This window comes from Mustela nivalis, assembly GCF_964662115.1.
Source record: "Mustela nivalis genome assembly, chromosome: 10".
NCBI lineage: Eukaryota > Metazoa > Chordata > Mammalia > Carnivora > Mustelidae > Mustela > Mustela nivalis.
Window position 1 is genome coordinate 47,750,272 of NC_139029.1, and position 12,541 is coordinate 47,762,812.

The window sequence follows — 12,541 nt, forward strand, 5'->3', positions numbered from 1 at the left end:
CTGTGGCAGCCTATAGCTGCCCGGGAGTACAGACTGTAACTGCTCCTCACTGCGTTACCCAGTAATGCGCTGAGCGGGGAAGCGGGGGCGGGGGGGGGCAGAGGGAGCGAGAGAGCCTGCGAGCGAGGGAGCGAGAGAGGGAGCGAGCGAGCGAGCGCGAGCGGCCGCGGAGGCTCGGGACCCGGCTGGCCGCGCGGCGCCGCAGCCGCCCCCTCCCCCACGCACCCCCCCCCCCCCCGGCGGCGGCGCGAGCGGGCGGCGGCTGTGCGGTGCGGTGCAGAGCGGAGGCGGAGGCGGGCGCGCGGGCAGCTCGCGGGCACCCGGCCGGGCGGGCGCGGGAGCGGGAAAGGGTGCGCTATGCCTTTAACGCCCGCGTACAGTAGACATGTATAGTGGAGTGTAGGGAAACTCTAGGCGGGGTTAAAGTTCAGCTCATGGAGCGGCAATCGCGCTGGCTGGCTGGCTGCAGTTGAGCCGAGTTGGAAATGTGAACGCAAGAAGCAGGCTTGATTTTTTTTCTCCCCCCTTCTCTCTCTCTCTCTTCCTCTCTCCCTCTTTCTCCTTTCTCACCCGCACTCACGCACACCTCCAAACCGCACACCCAGACGCACACGCACACCCCACCGCCCGGCAGTTATGTATTCTCCGCTCTGTCTCACCCAGGTAAGCAGCTGTTTGGATGCGGCGCGGTTGGGGGGGGGGCCGGGGTTGCGGGGGTAGACCTGGGGCTGGGCGCGGGGTACGGGGGACAGTCGCGCCGGCAGGGCCCGGGGCATGTGTCTTGGTGTGTGCCCGTGTCTGCGCGTGTTTCGGCGTGTGTGTGCGCGTGTGCTCGTGGGGGGGGGGGAGAAATATAGCTTTAAGAAAGTAACTTTGTTTCCATGCGGGTGCATTCCTCTTGCACGGCCATTTGTGTGGGCACATGGCTAATGGCGCCCTCTTATTAATGCGTTAATTAATATCGGGGCGACTGACTGCGGAACGGCGGTGTTTTCGGACGCCCCGCACGTGTTTCGGCGGGGTTGCAGCCCATGACGCGCTGAAATCTGGACTCAGCGTTTCTGCAGCCGGCAGGCCGGTTTCTGTAGTTCCGCCGCTCCCGGGGAGGGGGCCGCCGACGGAGCCCACCGCACACCCCGCACGCTCGGGGCAGCTGAAAGCCCCGAGTGCGGGAGAAGTCATGACCCTGCGCCCACGGCCCGCGCGCGGAGCCCGCGCCGCGGCAGCCTCCCTAAACTCTTACTTTGTTTATTGTTTGTCAGCCTTTGGGGTCCGGCCGCGGGAGGGACGCGGGCCGGCGTCCCGGGCCCGGCCGGGACAGCGCCCCTCCGACGCGGGCGGGCGGCGGCGAGCCGGACCCCGGGCTCGGCGGAGCGGGGCTGCGTGGAAGCGCGTCCCCCAGCGCCGGCCGGGTGGAGCCTGCGTCCTTGCCGCTCAACGCCCGCTCGCTTTCCCGAGTGAAAGTTTCGCTGTCGGGACGAGCTCACGCTGCGCAGGGCGGCGAGCGCCGGAGGCCGAGGGCCGCGCGGGCCGGGGAGCGCCGGGCGGAGTTGGGCTCCCGGCCGCGAGCCCGAGCAGCGACCCCGGGCCGGACGCCGCTCCCCCCGCCGCCTCCCGCCACCGCCGCCGCGGGACTCGGGCAGCTCCGCGCGCAGGACGGGGGCAACTTTTCCCCTCCGACTCTGCTCAGAGCGTGGGTCTCTCTCGCCCCCCCACCCCCGCCCCTCCTTCCCATGCCCTCCCTTTCCATCCCTCTCTTGTCTGCACCACCCCTAGGCAAAATATTGCTACTTCACGGCTCCAAATCTGGTCCCTTTTGAATATATTATTTATTTTCTTTGACTAAAAGGCATGTAGTCAAAGTGATTTTGCGCTGAAGAAAATTTTTGGAAAAAAGTGTGAGCTTTCATACTGTTTTGGTACATTGCGATCTGACCATTAATCACCTACATGAAGTTGTATGCTTCAAGTAAAATGTTTATTTACCACTCCCTTAAAAAACCTGCTACCACTTACTGCTTTCATTTAGCAGGAGATAACGGTTTAACTGGAATACTTTATGGAAGGTTAGAAAGTATCAATAATTTTTTCCTTTTCCTCTCTAGATTCTGGATTTATTTCTCACATGACAGCCTTATTGCAATATCTAACAGGAATAATACTCGTTATTTGATCTCAGAAGACTCTTAAATGCATCTTTTATGTAGAAATGGTCTGTTTGGGATTTAGGCCTAGCATTAGTAATGGATAGCAGTTGCTTTTAGTTACTGTAAAAGTTTTTTATTTTTTCCCTAACAAACTTCCAAAGTTCCTATTTTAGTAACTTGTGGAAGTATGGAATGAAACTTTTCCAACCACTTCTGGCAAGGTTCACAATTGCATATGGATAAGATGCAAAGTATAAGAGAATTTGAATGAGTTATGACTACAGTGGAAATGCTGAGATTCAAAGGCTGAAGTTCTTACTGGCAGAAGTTTGCAACATAGAGAACTTGTAGACAATACCAGGGTGCTGCAATGGTGGGGCATGACCTTAGCAGACACATGAGTGTCTTCTCAAGTAAGCTCTGCAGAGAAAAATTTATATTTTCTGTTGGTGCATATATGAGGATACCTGTGTATCCAAGCAGGCCCAGGACATAGTCAGGTACCTGAAAAAGCCGGATTCTCTTGGTTCACAAGCTATTATCACATTAAGAAAGTTTTTTTTTTTTTTTAAACATATTTGGCAGTGTGATTGATACATTCACTAGGCCTTCTTCTGGAAACACCAGTAAAAGAAACACTTAGTGTAACAGTTGGTGAAGAAATTGTACTTTAAATAGTGAATGAGAGCCACATATTTTGGGTTCTTCTTTTAAAAATTGATTAACAATTTTATTTAACTTGCTGGAATACTTATAAAGTTGTAGAGCCAGTTTTAGAAAGAAAACTTGGGTAGTTTATTGGTCATTGAAGAAAGTCCAGTAAGCACAGTGACAGAAATACTCTAAATGAAAGAATAAACTCCATCTACGTGTATGCAATTTTTAAAACTTGATCAAGAAAATGTCAGGCGTCTTCTTTTTGTCCATACAAGTGTATCATAACCAAATTGTTTACCTGGCCATAGAATGATAACCCGGTAGAAATTTATAGGTGAACCTTTAAAAGTAGTTCCAGCAATATCAACGTTCAGTGGTTCTTAAACTTGGCTTACTTACAAACAGATCAACATTTAAGGTGCTGATTCAAATTCATACTGCTTTTGAAACAGGTTTTCAGGTTTGTTTTCATTGATGATCTATAACTTTCTCACTGAGTGCACGTGTAGAATATTCTTTATTATCTCCTGAATATTTTGAAATAGTACGTAGCTTATGGCAGTATGTGCAGCAACATGATTTATAGGGGCTTACTTTTTTAAAAAATTAATTTATGCTGGGCCTCGACATTTCCTGCAAGTTAATGATTTTCTTTACTTTTGATGATCTGGACTACTTCTAATTGTGAGTTGAGAAAGATGACTAGCTCTTTAATAGTACATGTGAGTAAAGTTATACAAAATGTTGTGCACTTTTATTGGCACGTTCTTGAAACCTTTGGGGAGTAATAAGTTGTAAATACTTTTGATGCACAATTGGGGACTTAGATTATTCTTAATGATTAGTTGACATGGGTGTCCTCATTTGAGGGTTTTTATGTTTTTATGATGAGATATATAGGCATTTGGTTGGCAGGTAAACAAAATGAACACGAATGAACGCGGTTCGCAGTTCTGTGAGAAGCATACTAGGAGTCTCTTCAGACACTTAAATGCCATATTAGAATGTCTTTTTTAGGCAAGGCTTATTCTTATTAATGAAGCTTTTGAATAAGATACCATTTTAACATAAATGTGAATTGTTTGGAACTTAGTTGTTCTTTGCTTTATAAAACAGGCCTGAGATTTTAAGATGAAATCTTCCTTTTGGTGAAAGCTCACTTTGTAGTTAAGGCAGACTCCAGGAGTTCTTAACATAATACTACAGAGCCTTGGTCCCTAGCATGTTCTGAGAATATAAGAAAATAAGTCAATGTGAAGGACTGTTTCAAACCTTAATTTTATGTATTTTAGAACATTTCAAGGATGAGCTCAGAATTTAGTAATGTTGAAATGCTTTGCGGTTTGGCGTATACCTTATTAGATAAACTGTGACTTGAAAACACCTCCCTCCCCACCACCATTTCTCTCTTTTAAAGTATGGCAATAAGAAAGATTCTTAAACATCAGAAATTTAAAATGTTTATGGTAAAAAATAATATAATTCTTGTATTTTTTTCTGCTCCCTCTCCACTTGAAGAATGTACACATGTTAGAAAAGCTACTTCTCTTTTGGATTTTTATTGAAAAAGAGCAGTTTTCAAAGCTAAATTTGAAATGCAGAGCCTGAAATTTGTTCAGAGAGGAAAAAGATAAATGTCAATTATTGAAGTGATTTATTATATATTACATTAATATGTACTTTAAAAAATAGTCATATGTAGTGTTCAGATGATTGATTATAATTTATAATATTTTAACAGACTTGACAAAATATTTTTCCAATTTTAACCACTCAGTTTACATTTGAACATTTAAAAATTTAATAATTTCTTTATAGTAATAATATTTTGGACATTACAGTTACTTGTGCCTCCAAAGTATATATTTAGGCGGATAGTACAAACTGAAAAAGAATGCATTTTATAATATTTGTCTGTCCTACACCCTTTTTAAAAAAGGCATCAAATATCTTTTTGGTGTTCTTATCCTCATTTATCTGAAAGTAAATAATTTATCTTCTGGAGGTTTGTGCAGTAGAGAGAAGTTATGTAAGATTAGTGTGGGTTGGTTAATCAAAAGTTAGATGTACTCAGAAAGCTTTGTGGAGGTTACTGTTTAATTTTTCTTTAATTTTATATTTATATTTCCTAAGCAAATATCAAGTTAAAGAATCAAACATTTTCATAAGACAGTAAGAAAAATTTAAATGTTTTAAATTGAATTTTATTTTCGGGTTACTTGAATCTTAAGAGGCAACTGTGGGGGTTTTCCTGGAGTCTCGTAAACATTAAATGTACCAGGTTCTCTATTTCCTTGTGAGAAAAAGCCTGAAATACTAATTTCAAAAATTAAGTAAAGATTCTCTTTTTTAGGGATGATTATTACCGAAGGCATTTTACAAAATTAACTGCATTTAGTTGCAACCCTGTTGTCACAATGACGCATTCTATTTACTCTCTGGCATGTATGCTTTTCTTTGTCCCCCCCCCCTTTTTTTTTCTTTTTGTTTCATTCCCATAGTATCAGCAAGTATGTCTTGGAAATAGATCTTTTATTTCAGCCTGAAGAATATGAAATTCATCTTTTGCATATGCCAGATTTTTCTAAGTTTTTGACTAAAAAAATTATATGCAACTGTAATCCTTAAGAAGGAATTAAGATGTTACCAAAATGCCTAAGAAACAGATTAGCGTCTCCATGCAGTATTTTTAGAGGGAAAGTCTTTGTTTTCATTGATCGGGGAGATGATTTTTTTTTTTTGCTTCTAGACTTCCACAAACATTGACTGGCATCTAAATGTTTAGGATTTGCCAATCTGGCGGCCGAGCCCTGGGTGTACTACAAGTAGTGAGGTCAAGGCTGGAGCAAAATTAGATATGCCTTTCTTGAAATAGGGTTAAGATTATATATTGTTATAAGCATTTCAATACATTTCACTTACTATCTAAAGGACTTGGGACCTAGGCTTGGCAGTAGACCCCGGTGCACGTTGGTGAACATACCAACAGATTTTTAAATTTTTAGCCGTTTTCTTTTTTGAGATCATGAGGCATGATACTGACAGTTTCCCTTTTCTCCCCTCTCAGACTTCCCATAGGCATCCTCTGTGTAATTTTGGTACTGTAATGCTCGAGTCAGCTTTCAAGTGAAATAAGCATTGTTTTGTTTTGTTTTTAAAATGACCATCTGAAGAAAAGTTGTTTCCTTTTGTTTTCATTATAGTTATATTTTTGTTGTCATTCATTTCTCTAGGATGAATTTCATCCTTTCATTGAAGCACTTCTGCCCCACGTCCGAGCCTTCGCCTACACATGGTTCAACCTGCAGGCCCGAAAACGAAAATACTTCAAAAAACATGAAAAGCGTATGTCAAAAGAAGAAGAGAGAGCCGTGAAGGATGAGTTGCTAAGTGAAAAACCAGAGGTCAAGCAGAAGTGGGCATCTCGACTCCTGGCCAAGTTACGGAAAGACATCCGACCTGAGTACCGAGAGGATTTTGTTCTTACAGTTACGGGGAAAAAGCCTCCATGTTGTGTTCTTTCCAACCCAGACCAGAAAGGCAAGATGCGAAGAATTGACTGCCTTCGCCAGGCAGATAAAGTCTGGAGGTTGGACCTTGTTATGGTGATTTTATTTAAAGGTATTCCGCTTGAAAGTACTGATGGCGAGCGCCTGGTAAAGTCCCCACAGTGCTCGAACCCCGGGCTCTGTGTGCAGCCGCACCACATAGGGGTTTCTGTTAAGGAACTCGATTTATATTTGGCATACTTTGTGCATGCAGCAGGTAAGTGTGATGGTGAGATGTTGTTCCACTTTCTTGTGTGTCTCTTTTCTGATGTCCTCTATGTGCCGGGCCAGTCCCAAACCGTCTGAGTTGCAGGCCACCGTGCAGAGAGACAGTGTGCTTTCAGAGGTAAACCAGAGTCAGAACTGCCAGAAGCCCTCCTCCCCTCCCCTTGTCCGAGGGCACAGCTTCATTCAGGTGGAAAAGCATAGCTTTGAGAGGACTCTCACCAAGTTAAGGTCTTTTGGCAAATCGTGTTATCAAAGGTGTTGGTAGTTGTGTGATATGTTTAAATCCCAATTTTCAGTGATGGGTGAGAGAAGCCTCATAAAACAGTTGGAATAAAGGGGATATTATAAATGGCCATGATCTCGTTTAAAAAGCATGGAGTTTGGTTGGTGAGGCAGGATTTTTAGTTGCTTATCTTCTGGGAGTGTTTTTAACCTGCTGGGGCCTCTTGAACCCCCTGCTAATTAAGAAAAGGTGGTGAGAGTACTATCAAATTGCTGATCATTTATGAAGGAAAAAGATTCACATGCATACACAAACGTAGTAGCTTTGTATTTAGGAATTCCTGTTGTCTAGGATAGCTGAGGGAGAAACAAACCAGCTCTCTAAGTAATTGATGGCAAGGTTAATCTTAAAAGTAACCAACCTGGGTTGTGCATGAATGCACTGAGAAATCAATATTGGTCATTGATTTAGTGAGTTGCTTTGATTGGTGATAAGATTCGTTATTGTTTCAAGGCTGTTTTCAAGGCATGTTTTACCTGTGTATATTATAGCATTCAGGCTAAAACTATTGAGCACTGAGTAAAAGAATGCATTTCTACTTTGTTTCTTTTGCCTTGTTTTAGACAAAAGGTTCATTGTGTTATGGGAAAGCTCAGGTCTTGTGTAACTTGTTGACTTTTTATATGTACACATTGGCCTTGCTAGATTTTACCTTCATGGCGGTTCCTTGAGCCAGATGGAGGAAAGAAGATTGTTGAATCCTACCAGTAGGCTGTTTTGGGGTTCATATATTTACATATTTTTTTCACAAAGGAGAAAGGTGCTACCTGTAAAGTCAATGCTGTACTGTTTTGCAAAATGTTTTTAATTCTAAGACTGAGCTTTTTTTTTTTTTTTAAAAAGAAGTCAGCTGATAGCCTATTCTCTATTATTTTTCTCAATATATGTTTTAGAAAGAGAACTTTTGTTATCCATCTGTCCTTACATAAGAAACTGGAGAAATTAACTTTGCAAGCATGTCACATTATCATTTGCATTCTGTTGGCAGGGGATAGATGAGTATTTTAGAGGATGTGATCTGTAAGTGTTTCAAATATTTGGGTTTTGGAGAATGTATACTTAATTGTAAGGAGTGCCTGTTGCTGTAGCCTGTTCTTCCTAGTGAAATAAAAAGGCACCACCTCTCCATTGACCTCTAGACAGGAACAAGTATCCCTTTCTTAATCCCCTTTTCACCCTGTTGTTACATTGTTTTCTCTATTGAAAAAGCAGTTAAATTTTTAAAAAAATTATTTGCGTGTGTAAGTGGAGGTTCTGACAGAGAAAGGCAGGGTACCAAAAAAAAAAAAAAAAAAGGATGGGTGTTAATCAGTGCTTTCAGGGAGGACTGCTTAAGATCTTGTGTTTAATCTTTTCAGTATTTAGAAAAGTAAATAATTTATCAACTCTAACAAATGCTCTAATTGAACCAATAGAGAAAAATGAGGGTGCCAACAGGTGGTACACATCCTGGTGTGTGCTTTCTCCCAAGGTATCTCGAGACGGAACACGGGTTACGATTTTGTCGGTGGGAGCAGCGCCCGCTCTGAATTTTAGGTCTAAGTGTTTTCCATCCATTCAAAGAGCTGCAGCTTTCGGAGCTAATGTCATCCCGTGTATTCTCTCGCGTCGGTGACCGTTGTTACTGGGCCGTGGCTCCAAATCCCTGAGCGGACGGGGCTGCTGGTGGTTTTGGTACCCGAAGGGGTTATGTTGGTGAAGTGACAGGGAGAAGGTTGCTTGGGAGAGTTCGCATCCTTCTTGCTTATGAAAGATTTATGGACAGCAACGTGGATCAGACTACCTTTCGGTTTGGTTTTCCTGAGGTATCCCAGAATCCCTCGGTAGGCCTGAGTGGGAGCCAAGTGTGAGGCCATTGGCTTTCACGGAGCGCCGTGACGGCTGCAGCTCGGTGCACGCAACAGGGCGCTCGCACGAGAAAATATTAAGGGCCTTTTGTCTGAAAATATTTCAAATTTGATTTAGAGACCTGTGATTTGTGGAAGGGAAGCTAGTTGCCAATACAAATATGAGGTGGATCGGTCAACTTACATACAACTGATTTGACAAGCATCTGTTATAATACTGAAGATTTGTAAACACTAAACAATGTTTTTACCTCCTTAAAAGTTTTGAGAACTTGCCAGTATTGGCAAGAGGCAGAGACTCTGAAACGTGCTTCAAGAAACATGCCAAAACCATTGTGGCCTTTTCACCTATGGTGGATTTCCACACACACACCCCCACTATAGTCTTGTATTTTTTTTTTTCTTTCAAAATGCCATTTTTTTCCCTCTAGATAGCCCCCCAAATGAGATTTTTTTTTCCTCTTCCAAAAATGTGTACGATAGTTACTGCTTCATGCCTCCGCCTTTTCTTTGGTAGGAGGTTGAAATCTCAGGGCACACTGTAAATATTGGAAGCCAGTGCAGAATCAGTCATTTTTTAAAAGTGCAGGTGATGTAGTCTAAAACTTATTGACTTATTGAGATGCTAAAATACAATACCTAAACTACATTCTGATTTTTTTTTTTCCTAAATCCGGTAGCATTCAGGCAGTGTGAATTTTGTGGCAGATAAACAGTAACAAGTGTAATGAAATTGGAGTGATTCCATAAGCCTGAGAATTTCATCTCGTTAAAAGTATAAAAGAGCAAAACCATTTTATGCCCTTAATTTGGTCTTTATTTGAGTCGTCCTTCCATAGGTATCGTATGACAACTTGAAGATATTATGGAATTGTGGCAAATGGTTTTCTTTGTGGGCGTGTAACAGTAAAGCTAATTTATGACCAGTCTTTACCAGATGATCTGTATCAGAATCTACAATATACCCGGCACGTGGCAAGGTCACAATTTAAGTTGTTAAGGTCATAACCTTAGCCACCAGGCATTTGACCTTTTAGATAAAGTTAACCTTTGTTCATTAGTAGGCACTCAACCGAGAACTTTCTGGAGAGTTTTTTTTTTTTTTTTTTAACTGCGTCTGTATACTTCTGGTAAGGTAATCAGATTTTAGAAAGATTCTCAGTTTAGTTAAGTTTTGTAAGAGGTTAGACTTTTTTAAGGACTCACCTCTTGGATAGAGGTAAGTTGCTGTGTCTACACCCCAGAATGACAGAGTCACAACTTATTTTTGATAGTTATTACCTGCTGCGAGATGGAATGAAACAATGAGGCAGCTATATGGAGACAGAAAGTACAATTAAATAAATAGCATTATATTTAAATTAACTAAGAAAGACTTTGCCTAACTTTCCAGTGGCATTAGGCCCAAAAGCTAAATCGCCACAAGCATCTTCACTTTTTGCAGATGAGGACTTTTCTAAGATTGGAAAATTTTTTTTTAGTGGCTTTAAAATTTGCTTTGAGAGACTAATAAATGACCAATATTTGTCAGGTAATGACTGTCATTGTTAATTCTCCAGTGACAGAGTGATTGAATTTGTCCTAAGGATAGCATGAGGAGTGTTAGTTGTAAGGTGGAGAGAGTGATCATTTTTGCACAGTAATGTTTTAGTACAGTAGCTACTGGTTGCTTCCACGCTACCCGTTACTGCCTACCCTTAGTTTTGCTTGGACCAGGAATAGTAACAGTCCTGCCACTCACTGAAAGAGCTGTTTGCAGTGTTTTGGAAGTCTGGTACCTATTTCGGAAACCTGTATAGCCAGTATTACTGATTACCACATTACTCGTACCATATTGTTCTTTAATTATGCTGTTGTGAATGCTCATTTTAAATTATTTACATTCTGCTAGTTTTGCTCTGATATGCCATGTATTATTCCATTTCAACAAAGACAGAGATACTCCTATTCAGGTGCATTTTAGTTTTATTTTGGCTCCGTGATTGCCATTCCTTCATATAGTAATAGAGAAAGCCGTGATATGCAGATAGACCAGATGGTCATGTTGACAGATTGAGAATTCACTTCCTACTGCTTCAGAGCAGGTGTAAGATTGGGAGTGTCTGTGTATGAGCGTGTGTGTGCTTCGTGTGCATGTGTGTGCACATTCGGGCTGCACACACAGGGCAGTTGAGAGCAGTGCAAATGATTTCTTTTTTTAAAAAAAATACTGGTACTTTACACACCATATAACTCTGCATAAGGTTAACCGTGCATACAGAATCATTATTGTAAAAAATTTTAAATGAAAATGTTAAATTGTTACAGTTTATAATTTTATGCTGAATGAGTTATGGTGATGTTTTAATTTTGGGCTAACTTACCATGTTAGTTTGTGGCAGTATTGCATATCTAAAATATATTTTGTTAGCAGGCATACCTGTGTATGTGTGTTTAACGCTCAAGTTTAAGGCTATACATTCATTATGTAATTAAACTTTTTCAGTACCTTAATAAACTCCCTAATAGAAAGTTCTGCAGTTAGTTCCAGTGATTTACAATAGTAAGCTGTATTTAGAAAAAGAAGGTGTAAGACTATCATACAGTGATGTTCAGAATTAAGACTAAGTGCCACCCTATCTCAAATTCTTACTCCAACCTTAAACCGAACTCAAGGTGGATTTTGTGGCTGACTGATCCATTTGAAATCATTGGTGTGTGCACCATTCTAAAAAATTTCATTTATCTTTTGTATCCTTTTGTATTCTTGACTTTTAGGCGTAACTTGAGGGTAGTAACAATATCCTTTATCTAGAATGTAGTAACAGTATCCTTTATCTAGAATGTAGTGAAAAAGATGGAAATTCAAAGGCAGACAGGGTATAGGAATAGGGGGAAGGGTTGCTCAGGAGTAAACTTATGAACGGAGGTCAGCTCATTGATGGCTAAGAGGTTTGAGTGTTGGTAAAAAATTTCCCAATGCTGCTGGCTTAGATTTGCCTTGTCTTCTTTTCCACCCCAGTGATGAATAGCATTAATTTAAACCTATTTAGGGCTGGTGTGGGAGAAACCACAGCCTTTGTTGTGGTCACTGCTGTACACAGTAGGACTGGGTGTTTGACTTGGTGAAGGCCTCAAGCTGCTTCCAGAGGATACAGAATGGCCTGTCAGTTTTTTAAAACTTGCACAGAAGCAGCAACAATTCTAATTGCTCGCAAATGTTAATATAGATTACGGAAAGCAATTTTGAGGTTAGAAGAGAGGAAAAAACATGAAATACAGATTGAATTCACTAACTGTGCAAAACACTGGTTTGTTACCATTTCAGCAATCATTTCCCCAATTTTATTTAGAGATTAGATTTTGTTTTTAAATACATTATAAACTGTAAATCCTTGGGAGGTAGGATAAGGGGAAGGAAGAAGTCAGGTGGAGGAGGAAGAGAATGAATGAACTGGCATGCTTTGTTAAGAGAAACATAAAACCGTGAATTTAATCGTAAATGGAGATGCTCTCAAAAGTGTTTTGGTTTAAGTAATCACTGTAAAAGGATCCTGAGCAGAAGATATCAAGTGAAGAATTTTAATAATCCATCTCCCCACATTTTATTGCATAGTTTGTTTGAGACGAGGAGAGACTATTTGGGGCTTTCGGAGTTTCTAATCAAATTTTTAGAAAAGAAAAGTTTTACAAAAATTCTTTGTATCGTTTAAGGGTCTGGCCAGTAAGGGATACTGTGGCATACATAAACTTGGAAAAGGGGCTATTTGAGATATTTGCTATTATTACCATTTTGCTTTTTAAGGTGATAACTTACAGTGTCATCAAAATTTTGGCTGTTGCTTAGGCAGC

At 41.3% G+C, this 12,541-nt stretch overlaps 1 protein-coding gene across 8 annotated transcripts in view; it reads left to right on the forward strand.

Moving 5' to 3' along the window:
• The window catches only part of NFIA (nuclear factor I A), a 567,374-nt gene that overhangs the window by 203,058 nt on the left and 351,775 nt on the right, over positions 1 to 12,541 (forward strand). For 3 of the 8 annotated variants that reach the window (XM_082687848.1, XM_082687851.1, XM_082687849.1), the window contains exon 2: positions 6,038 to 6,569. In XM_082687848.1, coding sequence (XP_082543974.1) covers positions 6,038 to 6,569 — 532 coding nt within the window. Of the gene's footprint in view, positions 1 to 70; positions 664 to 6,037; positions 6,570 to 12,541 lie in introns of those variants that run through there. The other 5 variants (XM_082687854.1, XM_082687850.1, XM_082687855.1 and 2 more) reach the window with 4 other exon arrangements.